Source organism: Dendronephthya gigantea, unplaced genomic scaffold (genome assembly GCF_004324835.1).
Source record: "Dendronephthya gigantea isolate DGI-Jeju-01 unplaced genomic scaffold, DenGig_1.0 000015F, whole genome shotgun sequence".
Lineage (NCBI taxonomy): Eukaryota > Metazoa > Cnidaria > Anthozoa > Malacalcyonacea > Nephtheidae > Dendronephthya > Dendronephthya gigantea.
This window is the reverse complement of record NW_021163025.1, coordinates 491,097-508,579: the sequence shown is the minus strand read 5'-3', so window position 1 is coordinate 508,579 and position 17,483 is coordinate 491,097. Positions and strand designations below refer to the sequence as shown.

General features: G+C 36.5%; 4 protein-coding genes across 5 annotated transcripts; all 4 read right to left on the bottom strand.

Annotated features, from left to right (window-relative positions):
* On the bottom strand, positions 1 to 2,329 carry LOC114520060 (uncharacterized skeletal organic matrix protein 5-like). 2 transcript variants are annotated; one of them, XM_028540264.1, is made up of 5 exons: positions 2,243 to 2,329; positions 1,852 to 1,915; positions 1,612 to 1,747; positions 1,190 to 1,433; positions 1 to 157 (listed from the first exon to the last, which is right to left on the bottom strand). In XM_028540264.1, the coding sequence occupies exons 1-5, from the start codon at positions 2,298 to 2,300 to the stop codon at positions 90 to 92; spliced, it is 570 nt and encodes a 189-aa protein (XP_028396065.1). In that variant the 5' UTR covers positions 2,301 to 2,329; the 3' UTR covers positions 1 to 89. The 2 variants fall into 2 exon arrangements, with proteins under 2 accessions (XP_028396065.1, XP_028396064.1); XM_028540263.1 differs by lacking the exon at positions 1 to 157 and having other exon boundaries at positions 641 to 1,433.
* A 1,806-nt stretch (positions 2,330 to 4,135) lies between these two features.
* On the bottom strand, positions 4,136 to 4,925 carry LOC114520162 (uncharacterized skeletal organic matrix protein 5-like). The gene is made up of 2 exons (XM_028540386.1): positions 4,824 to 4,925; positions 4,136 to 4,648 (listed from the first exon to the last, which is right to left on the bottom strand). The coding sequence occupies exons 1-2, from the start codon at positions 4,887 to 4,889 to the stop codon at positions 4,136 to 4,138; spliced, it is 579 nt and encodes a 192-aa protein (XP_028396187.1). The 5' UTR covers positions 4,890 to 4,925.
* Positions 4,926 to 8,458: 3,533 nt separating this feature from the next.
* On the bottom strand, positions 8,459 to 10,987 carry LOC114520249. Its single transcript, XM_028540481.1, has 5 exons — positions 10,616 to 10,987; positions 10,112 to 10,142; positions 9,329 to 9,386; positions 9,122 to 9,257; positions 8,459 to 8,991 (listed from the first exon to the last, which is right to left on the bottom strand). Exons 1-5 carry the CDS (start codon positions 10,925 to 10,927, stop codon positions 8,476 to 8,478), a joined length of 1,053 nt encoding a protein of 350 aa, XP_028396282.1. The 5' UTR covers positions 10,928 to 10,987; the 3' UTR covers positions 8,459 to 8,475.
* A 255-nt stretch (positions 10,988 to 11,242) lies between these two features.
* Positions 11,243 to 13,927, bottom strand: LOC114520160. Its single transcript, XM_028540385.1, has 4 exons — positions 13,655 to 13,927; positions 13,179 to 13,209; positions 12,142 to 12,233; positions 11,243 to 11,966 (listed from the first exon to the last, which is right to left on the bottom strand). Exons 1-4 carry the CDS (start codon positions 13,925 to 13,927, stop codon positions 11,466 to 11,468), a joined length of 897 nt encoding a protein of 298 aa, XP_028396186.1. The 3' UTR covers positions 11,243 to 11,465.
* Between the last annotated feature and the right edge of the window lie 3,556 nt (positions 13,928 to 17,483).

Genomic DNA, 17,483 nt, shown 5'->3' with positions numbered 1-17,483 from the left:
TTTCCTTCAACGTTTTTACTAAATACTTCCCCAAATGATATCCCATTTTTCTCTGAAATGTCACCTCATTTTCCCGACATTCTACGTCGCTAAAGCGATGTAAAATCAAAGCGTAAATCGCCAAGCGCATGAACATTTTTTTCATCAGCGAGAAAACCTGTTCAAATAAAATAAAGGCAATTTTCAAGCATCACTTTCCATTTGACAATCGCTTGTCATGCGAATTATAGCACCGCAGGTACTCTATAAATAATGCGAACAGCTGAAAATAATTTCGTATATTAGCCACAATATAATACTTATATACTTCTTGTTTGTCGGTTTTAAATTTCTTTCTCCAAATTTTCTGAACAAGTTTTAAACGTTTTACAGGCGATTTGTTCAAGACACGATTTCGGCCCCCGGTCAACACACACTTGCACGATCGCACTTTTTCGTTTTTTTTCTTCAATTTTTTATTTTAATTTCTTGTAATAATATATAGGCACGCATTTATTTGTTGATATAGTCAGATATAAAAACAGCTGTAAATAGCAAAATGCGCTCTATGTAGTTTCCGCATTATGAATACTTTTACTACTAAAACTAAACTGAATTTTAAACTAAAGTCGAATTTCAAAATCAAAATTTTAACATCGCGTTGCATTGAACCTGTTTCTCTTTCAGTTATATTGTAGTGATTACTCAATACTGTAGTGAACTATGCAATAATTGATTTCCATGCAATACACCAAAGTATCATTTAACCAGTGAACTAATAAATAACTGGAACGATACCTCCTCATTGTTCAGGTATTCATTAGAGTTCACTGCATTTAACAAATAAGTATATATGTTTGTGTTTATACGGTCTCTCATAACCGCTCTGATAAACATAATTATCGCTCGCCAATATTTATATCTCACTATTGCACAAATATAAATCCAAAAGTTTTTAAATATTTGCTTCCATTATCTGGATTACAGCAATTTGCATAATTGCCACAAACCATTTCTTTGGTCCAGCTATCGTGGCTGTAATGAAAAGACGTGCCAATTCCTAACCAAGAATCGCACGATTCGCAGCCGTTATCATTGTTAGCGACAATTCCAAATCTCATAGTGCCCTTACTGTTAAACTGTACATTAAATCCATTCATATTACAATTATATTGTAGCGACGAGCCCGTGATCAGGGATTTCCATTTACCTCGGCCAGCGGTTGTCGGCCTGAATTGTCCGTCCGCGATCACGCCGTACAGCGAACTTGCGTTGTAGTCGAAGGTCATCCATTTTTTGTCTCCGTTATACGACATACCCAGGCATATCTTTGTGAACGGAGTATTCCAGTACGAAGCCAACTTGCTTTCTTTCTCCGCCAGTCCTTCCAGACCATCTTGTATCGCGTATGTCTCCTTGTTTGTCCACAAAGGGGAGTCAAAAATGAATGTATTCTACGAAGAAATCAAAAATATTGTTACTAACGAGGATTAAAATTACGATTTTGGTAATGCGAATTCTCCGTTGACCATCCTGATAACCTTTCGAGATAATAATTTATAACCTAATAAAGAGGAAAAACCATTGTGCATCAGGGACCTTTTAATAATGCCCCAAGTCTCGGTTAGCTACCTTATTTCCATCCAACTTCATGACTAGTGTCCAGCCTCCTCCACCACACGTTTCAATATCGGTCATGTGACAGTACACGTCATAGTCTTCCTCTGAAGTGACTGACTTCAGACTGTAAACTCCGTCAGTAGAATTCCTATATAACAAATTCATGATTAGATATAGATAATTGTTATATAATAATTTCAGGTTTGAGCACTGAGTGTATTAATCTTTTGTAAGATTTCAATAATTACGTACCCGTGTCTGCTTAAAAGATCTTTGCATGAATGGAAGAACTCAACTTCTCTACATTTCTTTGTGTCTATAATTTGTTGTGAAATTAATTTAAGCTTACGCACGTCAATGATATTATTAAGACATAATTTAGACTTTTTTATAGTTTAGGACGAATAAACCAACTTCCTTTCTTTCTCAGTCAGTCCATGAGATTTCCCATTTTTCATAACTACTTTTTGAAACTGATTATGGAGGCCACAATGAATTCGTTGACTATCGGTAACAAAACCTGTCATTTTAATAACTTTCAAATCACCGTCCAATATTTTTACATCTGTCATTCCTGTCTGCATGTGGACGCGAGAGAACGAGTTGACCTGGATTGCATCAGTTGATAGCAAGTTTTACTTACCAGCTGAGAAATCTTCATCTTTGCAATTCTTAATCAAATTAAGAAGTAAAATCACCATGAGGACATAAACACATCGTCAAAACGTGCGGCAGTGTTGAAATTAAGCATCTAATCAAAACGTGTATGTTTTAGTAAAGTAAATTAGCAAGATAATAGTTCGACTATAACGCATGTATATTATATGTGTGTTATATAGTGCATGCATATTATATTAATTTTTTTTAAATATTCTATTGCGATTCAAAGTTAGCTATACAACCAGTGTAGTTATATTCGGAAAGTTATTATTAATGAAACATGCATTAGTTATGTCGTCACATATTAGTAATTTATTTAATTAATGCAATATAGGTGATTTTTTTTAATTAATATTTCTAATATTCATAAAATTTCATTAAAAAGACTGACTTTTAACTGTATTCCGTCTAGTAGATTTTATTACCTGTTACAGCGACATCGCCTTAAATGCAATGCTCAACATTCTCTAAAATTCTCATAAAGTCAAACGTCAAATTTTTATTACAACTTAAATGACGTAAAAAGATGTTTTTTAATGTAAAACTCGTCAAATTATACTATGCACATACATTGAGTTGCGAAACTGATTAATTACAGAGAGAAGATTGATATAGTTTCTCACCTTCATAACACCGAGATTCACATATTCTGCATTGCTCTGTGCTTCTGTTTGTAATTCATCGAGCGTTCGAGAATTTAACTCGCACAGACCTTTATCCTCTCCCTTCACTTTGAAATTCACCGACATGCATTTGGGCTCATTTACACAGGAATAGCTGCAGTCGAATTCACTCTTTTCCTTCGTCATTTTTATGGAATAATTTCCCAAATACTGCCCCGTCATTCGGTAAAATATCACGTCGTATTCACAATTTACTGCCTCGGCGAAAAAGCATAATGCCAGAGCGCAAACGCCCAATCGTGTGGGCATTTTTTCCAAATCGGCAACGGGCTTGTTTAGACAAGTGGAGCCTTGGTGTTACAAAATTGCTTTGACAACCGATGATTACGATTTTTTTAAAACACTCATTATTAATTCATAAACTATTTGACAAATTATATCGACTATGAGTACAGCACGCCGTGCTCTTCACCTGATAATTGTTATTGCTAATTAACTATGTAAACAAGGCCAATATGGCAACGTATTTGAAGTTCTTTATTCGACCCGCAAAACGTCTTTACCGCGGTCTAGTGGATGGTTTTAGTTGCAATAGCACTCTCTCTTGTCTATAAGTAGTACCACATGACTTGTCTGTGGATATTATATATTTTCCAACAGCTAAGAACAACACTGTAAATTTAAAAATTCATGTAATATTCATACATGTACATCTTTAAGCAAGTTTATACTCTTTGAATGCAATTTTTATTGCTTGACTTATTGCTTCATTTTTGCTTGACTTATTGCTTATACTAGACCTGCTACTAGCTGTTTTCACAAAGCCACTATTCACTATAATGCTTTAATATCAATCACAAATTCACAATATTTTTAATGAATATTACGATTAAAAATAGTCCGAAAAGCCAAAAAATGTCTGAAAGAAAAACCAAAATACTGATTGTCGTATCAACCACACATACTTTATTATTCTTTAATTGTTTACTGTGAAAGTAAGTATGTATTAAACAGCCAATCTATTAACATGTTATTTAAGAGGTGCGTAACATTCAGTGAGTATATATACATACGATCAAATATAATATATTCCACATTTATATTGCGCTTATTCTTTAAAATACTAAAAAAAAACTGGATAGATATTTCAGTTGAAAAAGGTGCATGTATATGATATATCTTAACTTTTTTCTTTTTCAATTGTTGCCAAGACTGTTTTCTTAGCTTCTACTTCAGTGCATGTAAACTAATAACTATTGTACTAGAATATATCCGAATGTTTTCATATTTTTGTTCCCATTATCACTATAGCAACAGATTGCCGTATTGCCACAGACCTCGTGGTACGTATCATCAAGAATGCTTAAACCAAGCCAAGAATCGCATGAATCACAGTTCCTCTCGTTATTGCCAACGATCCCAAGGCGAATTTTTCTATTGTGCCTATTTACCGGTACATTGAACCCCTCCTTGTTGCAGTTATACTGCAGTGATGAGCCTGCGATTAATGATTTCCATGCAGCCCGACCAGCGGTCGTTTCCCGGAATTTTCCATCTGCGATCACACTGTACAGCGAACTTGCGGTGTAGTCCAGGTTTATCCATTTTGTTTCTCCGTTATACGACATACCCAGGCAAATTTTTGTGAACGGAGTATTCCAGTACGAAGCCAACTTGCTTTCGTTCCCCGTCAGTCCTTCCAGACCATCTTGTATCGCGTATGTCTCCTTGTTCGTCCACAGGGGAGAGTTATAAATAAATGTATTCTATTTTAAGACAAAGATACCAGACTGTTGTTACACAAAGTTTGATAACTGTGAATGGCTCTGCAGTCTATTGTGTTGCTGTGTATACAAAATATTGTTATTTTATCATTTCATTATTCCTTAAAGTCAAGTGACTTTACTTAAATGATTTTCTTCCAAATGGATGAAATCTCACCTTATTCCCGTCCAACTTCATGACTAGTGTCCAGCCTCCTGTACCACATGTTTCAATATCGGTCATGTGACAGAACACGTCGTAGTACTCGCCTGACGTGCTGGACTTGAGACGATAAATTCCGTCGGCGGAATTTCTATTTCATAAATGTATAATTACAAAAAATGCCGAGGCTGAAGTTAATTTTTGTTTCATTTTCACATACGTACTCGTATTTACTCTGAATATCTTTGCATGATTTGAAGAAGTCTTTGCATTTTTGTGTTTCTAAATAAGGTGATAGGAATATTTTTGAGGAGACATACACTAAGCAGGATAGCATTCAGTGGCGTGGCCAGCCTGACAATTTAGTCATGCTATGCAAATTTTATGTTATTATCATTATTCATTTCTTTAGAAATTCATTGTTTTCACAGTCGATGAACACCAAAATATTAGCATAGCATGATTAAATTGTTGGGCTGGCTACGCCACTAATAGCATTAGAGGGGCGGAATTACAGTAGGTCAAATATTTACAACAGTTCACAATATTATTCTCTTCTGCGGGCTCTGGCAAATCGTGTCTACGCACCTGTTACTACAACTGTCACACTCCTGTAGTGATATTTAGGCTGGTCTGACTGTGGAACGCCTAATTTAAGCATGCAGATGCTAGGCAATTCACTCCGCCTTTGAGCATTAAAACGTCATTTTCATTTTAGGTCGTTAATGGCTTTGACAAATAGTTAAATATTATTATAAATGCATGTTGATTATATCGTCGTCGTTTGTAAAAAACTTCGACCTCGCATAGGTACAAAGCAGCCCAAATGCTCACCTTCTGAAAATTCCTGATTCTCATCGCAACTCTTAATAAAAGTAAAGTAACAAAGACCACATGAATGGTAAATGAATATATTAGAAAAGCTCACGAAAGAACAACTTCCTATAAGCTCTTAAAACTGGCATTTCATTATAGCCAATTTTGAAAGATTTCTTTCTATATCATGTATATTTGAAAAGGTTCATTGCAATTTATAGCGACTAAAGTTATATCCTCAATTGGAGACATGCACAACATGTGACCCACGGGGCTTAAGAACGTTTAAAAAATTTCTCTATGTGCTTTGAAGGCCTCGCCAAAGTGTTCTGGTCCCGTAAGTCGAACTGCTTTCACTAGCTGATTGTCGTGCTTAAAGGCTAGTGTTAAGTTTGGCGATTGTCGTGCTCAAAGGCTAGTGTTAATTTTTCATGTGCATGTATGACACTTAGAAGAAGATTCTTAGGTAAAAAGATCGAGAAGCTTAATGTTTTCTGCAAAATGTGAATCGTTTCTTACCCGCGTTAAAACTTCAAGATACACATATTCTTCATCGCTTCGCACTTCTTCGGGTGATTCTTTGAGGCTTCGAGAATTAAGTTCACATAAACCTTAATTCTCTCCTTTCACTTTGAAGTTAACTGAGACACATTCGGGCTCATCGGCGCACTCATAACCGCAATCAAATTCGCTTCTTGTCTTGGATATTTTTATGACATGATTGCCTAAAAACCGCCCTCGTTTGCTGTGAAATACCACCTCATTCTCAAGACTTGCCACCCTGCCAAACATATGTAAAATACTAGCGAAAACTTCTAAGCGTACGAACATTTTCATTTCGAACCTTCGACTTTTTTTGTCCATACCGCAGGTTCTGAGCAGGTGAAAACAGTCAGCATGCAGCAGGTTCTGCATGTGTAGATTAAACTAATTGTTTTTTACGTGCTAAGAATTATGACATAATATTGATTCTGCACGCCAATTTTAATATCCAAGTCTAAACATTTGTATGATTGTTATCAATAGGGTTAGAAGGATTGTCATGGGAAATTTACTGCACTTCAGAATTCACGGATAGCATGAAGAAACTATTATCAATATAACTGTTTAATATCAACTTCAATATTGGTCGGAGGTATTGTAGATACTTCTAGATCGAACTCACTAAGTCTTTTAGTTAGCTTTTTAATAAATAATAACTCTTTATTCTTAGCGATTCCCGGCAGGAGGTTTCTTACCTGCGTGTCGATACCTCATTAAAGAGATAGGAATAATAAAGCTTTTAGATTATCATCCATTGTTTTTTATGTTTACTCTGGGACAGAAAATGCAACCATGTTTAAAACTGGCCACAAGTTATGAAGACTCTAAGAGAGTTCGTATGAGCGTTCATATGAGACGGGCCAGCCCGATTTATAGGCAGGCTAGCTCGGCAGTGTCGAGATATCGCTTAACATATTATTTCACTGTAATTGTAAAATTGCATTCATATGGAACCGGGTCATCCCGGCTCTGGCGAGATCCCGCCTGAACGAAGCGAGATCTCGCCTTTAACGGACTCATATGAAAACATCAAGCGGGCCAGCAAAATCGAGCTAGGCTGACTTAACCGAGCTGGCCCGTCTCATATGAACAGGCCCTAAGTGCTAGCATATATACGTCGCATTTTCGTTGCGTCTAATGCAATTCAAACAATAAATAATGATATAATAAACCTCATTAAGCCTCAAATCACGATCAAAATGCGACGTGTCTTTAACCTAGACATATATATAAGTGCTAGCTTGTACGTCGCATTTTCGTCGCTTCGAATGCCATTCAAACAAGAGATAATGCGATGATAATGAAGCTTAATTATGTTTATGATCTTATTGCGTTCCACGAAGGAGAAGGCATTCTAATTCTGACTCGCGCGGTGTCCCGCGTGGTTTTGCGTGCCCATTGGATTTTAGACTTTGACGCCATCTTGGATGGACTATGTCTCACGTCTCGCCTCGATTTCTTGTGTGACGTACTCGATTTTCAAATCCTATTACTTTACACTGAGCTATAAAATTAATTATATAGCATGAGCTATAAAATTTATTTCTAAGTTAATTTTAATCTCTAAACATCATATTTAAAAAATTACCCCCTGCACGACAGTTTTAATATCTTCTACTTGTCTAGCATTTGCATAAAGTGTAAACAATAAATAAAAAGAAAATTAAATTTACTGCACTTCAGAATTCAAGGATGAGGATGAAGAAGCATCAGCAATATATATCTATGTCTCATGTCAATGTATATATAAAGCTCATCATTTATTGTTTTTGATGGCTATTTGAGATAGAATTAAAATGCACGCGATGTTTAAACTGACCGCAAGTTATATACACTCTACAATTAAGGTTTCCCAAAAAACCCCTAAAACTATTGAAATCACCTTTTGTCAAAATTTGAATGACTTAGGGGCTGTTTACAATTGATTTTCAATGGAGTCGACATACCTGTGAATTACAAAGTGACTAATTTATGTCAGAAAGAAAAACTATAATATTGATTGTCGTATCACACACGCACATACTTTATGCACGCAATTTTATTCTTTGTTTATTTTGGAAGTACATATGTATTAAACGGCTAATCTATTAACATGCTATTTTAGAGATGCGTGTATACATACTATCAATTATAATAATATTTGACATTTATTTTGCGGTTATTCTTTAAAATATTCATTAAAAACTCGATAGAATATTTCAGTTTCAAGGGACGCATGTATATATCTTTAATGACCGTAATTTTCTATTTTTAAATTCTTACCAAGACTGTTTTCTTAGCTTCTACTTCAGTGCATGTAAACTAAAAACTAGTGTACTAGAATATATCCGAATGCTTTAATGGTTTTGTTCCCATTATCGCTATTAAAGCAACAGATCGCCGTATTGCCACAGACCTCGTGGTACGTATCATCAAGAATGCTTAGACCAAGCCAAGAATCGCACGAATCACAGTGTTCCTGGTTATTGGCAACGATCCCAAGGCGAATTTTTCTATTTTTTTTATTCAACGGTACATTGAACCCCTCTTTGTTGCAGTTATACTGCAGTGATGAGCCTGCCATTAACGATTTCCATGCAGCTCGGCCAGCGGTTGTTGCCCGGAATTTTCCGTCTGCGATCACACTGAACAGCGAACTCGCGCTGTAGTTCAGGTTTATCCAATTTGTTTCTCCGTTATATTTCATTCCCTGGCATATCTTTGTGAACAGAGTATTCCAGTACGAAGCCAACTTGCTTTCTTTCTCTGTCAGTCCTTCCAAACCATCTTGTATCGCGTATGTCTCGTTGTTCGTCCACAGGGGAGAGTTATGAATAAATGTATTCTAAGACAAAGATACCAGACTTGCAAAAGAGCTTTCTCATAATAACGTCAGACGCTCTTCTTACACAAAGTTTGATTGGCTCTTCAATACTACCAATCAAATTCGTTCAAGAGCCTGAATGAAGTCTCACCTTATTCCCGTCCAACTTCATGACTAGTGTCCAGCCTCCGGTACCACATGTTTCAATATCGGTCATGTGACAGAACACGTCATAGTATTCGCCTGACGTATTGGACTTGAGACGGTAAATTCCGTCGGTGGAATTTCTAAATATTAAACGCATAATTACACAAAAAAGACAGTGTTACCAGTTTTAATGCTTTTTTTTTATACGTACTCGTGTTTAGTCAAAGCATCTTTGCATGAGTTGAAAAACTGTTTGCATTTCTTTGTTTCTAAATAAAACGATATAAATAATTTTGGAGAAAACGTTAATTAAGCATTAAGTTTTTGATATCATTGGCAGGCAGTGGCGTAGCCAGCCTGACAATTTAGTCATGCTATGCTAATATTTTGGTGTTCATTGACTGTGAAAACAATGAATTTCTAAAGAAATGAATAATGATAATAACATAAAATTTGCATAGCATGACTAAATCGTCAGGCTGGCTACGCCACTGTTGGCAGGGCGAATTTGCGTACGTCAAATAAATTACAACAGCTCAGAATTGGCTACATTAGGATTTTAGTTTGAAATCATTCTTGAGAAATCTTTATTTATTGCATCATTTTTCAGTAAATCGCTCTTCGGGTGATGTACCCGGGTAATTTACTATATACGGAACCACCGCTGGGTATTGAAACATTTTCAGCCTCGTTAATGGTTTTGTCAAATAATTATACATCAATAATGCATTTTTTAGTATAAACTAATAAATATGTATGTATATATTGATTATATTATCATCGTCGCTTTAGTAAAATTCTCTGAAGCAATATCGTAATTCTCCTAATAACTCATACTGAATTATGAAACAAGGAAAATATTTTTCCTGGACATGAGTATGTAAATGCAAAACTCGTTTTCTCAGACTTCGTGTGTAGCTATATACGTCTTATAACTCGCGTGTGTTAGCATTTTGACTATACACATATATGCACAGCACTCAAAATTGCTTACCTTCTGAAAATTCTTCATTCTCATTGCAACTCTTAATATAAAAGGAAAATATAACAAGCACAACATGAATGGTTAATAAATATATTTAAAACCCTACGAAGGAATAACTTTACACTTGCTAAGCTGTTAGAGCTGCTATTTCATTATGCTCATTTTAAAAAAGGTTTATTCCTGAAAAAGTTTATTGTTATTTACTAATCATATAACCAGCCGTTTATATCTCCAATGATTATTGTTCTAGCTTTTGTTCTTCGCTTATACCTCTAATCTTGTGTTTATGTTTGTACTTATGTCGATGCTTATGTCGCACGCTTCATTGCATTTCTCTGTTTTGATTTTTGTCTTTCCTTGTGCTTCTGTTTATTTCACTCGTGTGAATACCAGGGTTAAAGTCGAGTTAGTAAATTAGTGCTAAATTTGGCATTTTTCGACGTGCTTATAACATATAGGAAAAGAGATCCAGAACCTATTAATCTTCTATAGAAAATGCGAATCGTTTCTTACCCGCGTTAAAACTTCAAGATACACATATTCTTCATCGCTTCGCACTTCTTCGGGGGATTCTTTGAGGCTTCGAGAATTAAGCTCACATAAACCTTCATTTTCTCCTTTCACTTTGAAGTTAACTGACACGCATTCAGGCTCATCGGCGCACGCATAACCACAATCAAATTCGCTTCTTGTCTTGGATATTTTTATGACATGATTCCCCAAAAACCGCTTAGGTTTTCTCCGAAATACAACCTCACTTTCAAGACTTACAACTCTGTCAAACACATGTACAATACTAGCGAAAATAACTAATCGTATGAGCATTTTTTTAAATACTTACTGACTGAATAAGTGAAGATCCTTGTGTATGAGTCGAACACCGACTACCTTCTGTTTCTGTAATAGCGCAGGTCAAAGCAGTTATAGAAAACAATTAATTTGATCTAGAAACAGTCATTTCCGGCAGGAGATTTCTTAAATGCGTGTCGAAACCCCATTATAAAGAAATATAAATAATGATTATATAAAGCTCATCATCTATAATTCTTTTTTAATTTTGATATCTATTTAACATATAGAATTGAAAATGCACGCGATGTTTAAACTGACCGCAAGTTATATACGGCTGTTATATACAATTGATTTTTAATTATTTGATTTAAATATATTTACAGTTAATTGATTGGAATATAATAGAGCATAACTTTCACAACATCCACGCCTAACAGGATGGAGATGGATTACCATCTACGAAACAAACTTTGCAAATTAAACAAGTCTTTTTTGTCGTGTCGTGATCCGAATGCCTATTATTTTCTGAATTGAGACGAGACTCAAGAAATACGCAAAGTATTTTAGGTAACTATTGAACGAGAATATATGCAAATGTCACTAAATCTTTGTCACCGTTGTCCGGTGAGTGGACGGCGAAATTGCCACAAGTCTTCCCATTGACCGTTGTTCCAAATCCAAGCCATGAATCGCACGAGTTACAATCATTTTGTTCATTAGCAACGATACCAATACGGAGTTTATAGTCATATACACGGAGTACATTAAAACCCTCTTTATTGCAGTTTCTCTGCAATGATGAGCCTGCGATGAGAGATTTCCATGCTGTTCGGCTAGCGGTCGTTGCTCTAAATTGTCCGTCAGCTAACACACTGTACAACGAACTTGCGGTATATTTGAAGGTCATCCACCTTTTGTCTCCGTTATACGACATACCCAGGCAAATCTTTGTGAACGGAGTATTCCAGTACGAAGCCAACTTGCTTTCTTTCTCTGTCAGTCCTTCCAGACCATCTTGTATCGCATGTGTCTCGTTGTTTGTCCACAGAGAAGAACCATAGATAAATGTATTCTATTTTAAGACAAAGATACCAGTTTGTTGTTACACAAAGTTTGATAACTGTGATTGGTTCTGCAGTCCATTGTGTTGCTGTACATGCAAAATATTGTTATTTTATAATTTCAAAATTCCTTAAAGTCAAGTGACTTTACTTCAATGATTTTCTTCCAAATAAATGAAATCTAACCTTATTCCCGTCCAACTTCATGACTAGTGTCCAGCCTCCTTTACCACATGCTTCAATATCGGTCATGTGACAGAACACGTCATAAAATTCCCCTGACGTATTGGACTTGAGACGATAAATTCCGTCGGCGGATTTTCTATTTAATAAATGTATAATTACACAAAAATGCCGAGGCGGAAGTTTCATTTTCACATACGTACTCGTGTTTACTCAAGACATCTTTGCATGATTTGAACTGGATCTTTTTGCATTTTTTTGTTTCTAAATAAGGTGATAGGAATATTTTTGAGGAAACATACACCAGGCAGGATAGCATTAAAGGGGTGGAATTACAGTAGGTCAAATATTTACAACGGTTCACAATAATATTATTCTCTTCTGCGAGCTAGGGCAAATTGAGTCTACGCCACCTGTTACTACAACTGTCACACTCCCTGTAGTGATATTTAGGCTCGTCTGACTGTGGAACGCCTAATTTAAGCATGCAGGTGCTAGGCAATTCACTCCGCCGTTGAGCATTTAGACGTAGTTTTCATTCTAGGTCGTTAATGGCTTTGACAAATAGTTAAATATTATTATTATATACCACTTGTCAAAGTTTTGTTTTCGTAGCGTTTCATTGGTCGAGAGCGAATCACGCGAGAGTGGCGAGATTTTGATGTCGCCAGCGCGACCCCCTGCAGAGTGAAATAACGTGTTATCTCATGGGAAATAACAACTTTTATCCATTTGAAATGATGTCTTTTATGAATAGATATTTCGTTGCTTACCATGTAGTTTGGTTTTTCTTTGACAAGTGGTATATAATAAAAAACTTATTTATTGAAAACTCAGAAAACATTATGTTTTGAGGACCCTCGACCATCGATATTTCACTCGGCTTCGCTTCGTGAAGTATCGACAGGTCTCGGGTCCACAAAACATAATGTTTCCTTCGTTCGCAGTGAATAAGTGTTAATTAATGCATGTTGATTATATCGTCGTCGTTTGTAAAAAACTTCGACCTCGCATAGCTACAAAGCAGCCCAAATGCTCACCTTCTGAAAATTCCTCATTCTCATCGCAACTCTTAATAAAAGTAAAGTAACAAAGACCATATGAATTATGCCAAATGAATATATTTGAAAAGCTCACGAAAGAACAACTTGCTAATCCATTAAAACTGCCATTTAATTATAGCCAATTTTAGAAAGGTTTCTTCCTATATCATGTATATTTGAAATGGTTCATTGCAATTTACAGTGACTAAAGTTATATCCTCAATTGGAGATATGCACAAGATTTGACCCACGGGGCTTAAGAATGTTTAAAAAATTTCTCTATGTGCTTTGAAGGCCTCGCCAAAGTGTTCAGGGCCCTTAAGTCGAACTGCTTGCACTAACTGCCTCGCTTGAAGGCTAGTGCTAAGTTTGACATTTTTCATGCGCATATATGACACTTTGAAGATGAATGGTATAGGAAAAGAGATCCAGAACCTATTAATCTTCTATGGAAAATGTGAATCGTTTCTTACCCGCGTTAAAACTTCAAGATACACATATTCTTCATCGCTTTGCACTTCTTCGGGTGATTCTTTGAGGCTTCGAGAATTAAGTTCACATAAACCTTCGTTCTCTCCTTTCACTTTGAAGTTAACTGACACGCATTCAGGCTCATCGGCGCACGCATAACCGCAATCAAATTCGCTTCTTGTCTTGGATATTTTTATGACATGACTCCCCCCAAACCGCCCTCGTCTGCTGTGAAATACCACCTCATTCTCATGACTTGCCACCCTGCCAAACATATATAGAATACTAACGAAAACTTCTAAGCGTATGAACATTTTCATTTCAAAACGTCGAATGTATTTTCTCTCTGTCTAGCGCAGGTTCTGAGCAGGTGAAAACAGTGAGCATTGAGCAGATATCTAAGTTTAAGCTGTTTAAAATTTCATTGCATAATGACCGCATATTTTATTTAGCTGAATTTCAATATTGGTTGGAGCGCGATGGATCCCTAATCGCGGGTGTTGTAGATACCTCTAGATCGAACTCCACAAAATCTTATTTAGTTTTTCGATAACTAATTATTTTTCTTAGGAATTGCCGGCAGGTCGCAGAGATATAAATAAATAAAATTTTTCAGCTCATCATCTTTGTTTTTGATGTTTACTTTGGGGCAAAATGCACGACGTTTAAAACTGGACACAAGTTATAAACACTCTAAGGCCTAGGTTGTGCGTCGCATTTTCGTGGCGTCGAATGCAATTTAAACAATAGATAATGCGATGATAATGAAGCTTAATGAGGTGTATTTATTATCTATTGGGTCAATTGCATTAGTAGCGACCAAAATTGACGTATGATTTAGGCCTAACTTACCAACGCAGACTAAATATGTCGGTTGAAATAGATCGACTGTAAATAATTCATAGACATGATTCACAGACATTTTGCAAAATGTGTATACAATAACTGCAAGACTGACGTAATATTCGAGACCTTCAGTTTGACGTTTACGGCAAACGCCAAACCGCTAACAAAGTTTGGACGGCTGAGGGTGTATGCAGTCGTTCAAGCATTAAGTTTTTTACGGCGAATTTGAGACACATAAGGCAAAGCTGAATTTGCTGCCTTTCTAGCTACATCAGAAATAGCCTATTGCTTTCTTAGATTAATTACTGCTGAACATCACAAGTTTTATGTAGAACGTTTGTAATTTAGCGAAATTACCGCACACTTAAAGATAGTGGAGTTAAAACACAAACACTTAAGGTCTCTATTATCAATATACTGCACACGTAGCTTAAAGCCGGCATCCACTTGCGTGTACTGTCGGTGCCGCTGATTTGGCGCATGCTCAGTGACTCAAAACTGGTCGCTAATGCCGTCGGGGCTAATGTTTTGTGTACGTATGACAGTAGAACTATTGTCTACTCCTAATGTGACCGTCAGCGCACAAGCCGTACGTGCGATTTCGCGTTCGTACGTGCAAGTGGAGGCCGGCCTTTATGCCCGCTGGTCGTGTGTATAGAAGAAGAAATAGCATTTATATTCTTCTATATATTCTCAATTTGAATGGAGCATAATTTCTTCCCAGCCCCCACCCGCTTATTGATAAATTATTCAATCCTATGTTGCTTAACTACGCGATCTATACGTCCAACTATACGACCCCCACGTCTGTTTTGATTGATTCGTTTTCCCTTATGTTTCCACTTTCGGAGATCTTTCGGAGTTATGAACGTGTTGATTGAGCGAAGTTACGCAAAATGGGCGCGAGATAGTGATTCGAAGCATCACTTGCGAACCGGGAACATGGTTTTTTTTGCGTAAAAGTCGTTAAAACGACTATGCACATAACAAATACGTATACAAATTCAAAACGGGATAAGGAGACCAAGGCATAAAAATCTCCTGTTTAATACTATATATAATTATAATAGATAAGTATATACTTATATATATGTAACGTTTATTTAGATGGAAGTGTGTATTGGTCGGTTTTGGACAAACTGAAGCTGTCATATAAAATCTCTGACTTGGAATCACTCAATATTTCTGTTGTAAGGAGTGTCCAGACTCACAAAGGAACGGTCCAATACAAAGTAAGTACACAATACTCAAAATTGTACAACTCGATAGATGCACGGGGGGGGGGCGCATATTCGTATATTCGTTAGAGGCATTCTTATTCATTTTTTTTCAAATTGATTGAGATTGTTTTTACGGTCATTGAACATGCATATGTAAATTTGTATGTCTCGCTATACGCCCCCCCCCCCGTCACTTGATTATGCTGGGGCGACGCCATAATTGCTAGCAGTCATGCTAGCAATTCGTTAATTCAATAGCATTCGTTACAATGACCAAAGCCACTGAGGCAAGAGCACTGCACCGGCATTGCAAAAGCGTAGGTTCGATTCCTGCCGGAGGACCTATAGTTGATTCATTTTCCGAACAACCGTTCCTGGCTTGAATTTGAAGTGTGTATAATTCCACTCGAAATTAAGACTCTCAGAACCATTAGAATTTACCTACATCGAGTGAAGTGCCAAAAATCATAACTGATTGTAGCTATGATGGGTTAATTTTTAAAGTTATGTTGAACCGTGGAAGTAATTTTGAATGTTTCTATGCACTCTATAGTTTACTTTAAAAGACAGTGGTCTTTCAAAGAAGAAAACAGCACCGGGCATTGATCTTCGTCCAGTACAGATCCAAGTCCAGGTAAACTTTCTCCGGACTTGGCGACAATTTATAGATCCTGAGTGATTAAAAAACTGACGATTTAAAGGTAACTTAAACATTTTTAACAGCCATGGCAAGCTGACGAAACTTGTTTTGTCGGGAAGACAGAAAAAGGCGTTTTACGGGTAGGAAATCTGGCTATTATTTTATCAGACCTTTACGAAATATATTTTCTGCTTTTTGTGTACCCGTTCAGTGTATAATAAGACACATGTGTAAACTTGTTAGGGTACTCAATCAATGACAGTACTTCTTGGTTGTCCACCAAGCATGAAGATTCAGTTCGATTCTGACGCTTCCATAAATGCTTCTGGGAAAAACCAATTTTGCGACAAGAAATACGGAATCGCTTGCTTCTTATTTGAACACAGTAAGACCTGATGGAACATGGTGTTTCCACTCTTTGTTGCACAATTGACGTATAAAGCGAAAGCAAGCGCTGAGAACATTTATTCCATTCAGATACAATGGAATGTAGGCTTTGTTGAACTGAACGAATTTGTTCTCTGTCACCATTTCAGCGTTCCATCCAGTGTTTAATATCGTGGACGAGTCGACAGGCAATATGTCAAGGTTCACTGGGAGATATCACCTGACGATCATTGGTGGAGGAAAAGATATCTACTCTATTGAAGACTACAGTGCGAATGATATTGCTTTGTTTAATTTTCAAACACATGGGTAAGCGTTGGCGTATTTGCAGTAGCGTAGCCATGCAGCCTGACGATTTGTCCCGCTATGTTAATATTTTAGTGTTCATTGACTGTGAAAACAATGAATTTCTAAAGACAGTTGTGAAATTCATGAGATCACCTAAGTAGAATTGTAAAAACTTGGCTTTGAACAACTTAGCCCAAAGTAAAAGATTAATCGTTTTCGTTGTAGGTCTACTTCAACTCTAATATGGACTCCAAGCGACAAGAACCTGGGCTCAATTCCTTCTTTTAACATTTCTAATAATGGACTTCAGTGAGTCGACATTTACACCTTAGGTGCTTCAGCTAATTGAATATAAATACGTGACGATTTAAAACCATGCATTCGTTTCCTCAGATGGTTATGTGGTAGGAAGAGTCCGTGTTCAGAAATATCCCCAGTGTTTCCACATTC

Excerpts from the sequence above, each read along its gene's own strand:
- LOC114520060 (XM_028540263.1), bottom strand. The coding sequence starts at position 2,300 with ATGGTGATTTTACTTCTTAATTTGATTAAGAATTGCAAAGATGAAGAT. Across the intron at positions 1,916-2,242 it reads AGATGAAGATTTCTCAGCTG|ACACAAAGAAATGTAGAGAA; the intron begins GTAAGTAAAACT and ends AACAAATTATAG. Across the intron at positions 1,748-1,851 it reads GATCTTTTAAGCAGACACGG|GAATTCTACTGACGGAGTTT; the intron begins GTACGTAATTAT and ends TTTGTTATATAG.
- LOC114520162 (XM_028540386.1), bottom strand. The coding sequence starts at position 4,889 with ATGACCGATATTGAAACATGTGGTACAGGAGGCTGGACACTAGTCATG. Across the intron at positions 4,649-4,823 it reads TGAAGTTGGACGGGAATAAG|AATACATTTATTTATAACTC; the intron begins GTGAGATTTCAT and ends GTCTTAAAATAG.
- LOC114520249 (XM_028540481.1), bottom strand. The coding sequence starts at position 10,927 with ATGCTCATACGATTAGTTATTTTCGCTAGTATTGTACATGTGTTTGAC. Across the intron at positions 10,143-10,615 it reads ATCTTGAAGTTTTAACGCGG|AGTTGCAATGAGAATGAAGA; the intron begins GTAAGAAACGAT and ends TTTTATATTAAG. Across the intron at positions 8,992-9,121 it reads TGAAGTTGGACGGGAATAAG|AATACATTTATTCATAACTC; the intron begins GTGAGACTTCAT and ends TCTTTGTCTTAG.
- LOC114520160 (XM_028540385.1), bottom strand. The coding sequence starts at position 13,927 with ATGTTTGGCAGGGTGGCAAGTCATGAGAATGAGGTGGTATTTCACAGC. Across the intron at positions 13,210-13,654 it reads ATCTTGAAGTTTTAACGCGG|AGTTGCGATGAGAATGAGGA; the intron begins GTAAGAAACGAT and ends ACTTTTATTAAG. Across the intron at positions 11,967-12,141 it reads TGAAGTTGGACGGGAATAAG|AATACATTTATCTATGGTTC; the intron begins GTTAGATTTCAT and ends GTCTTAAAATAG.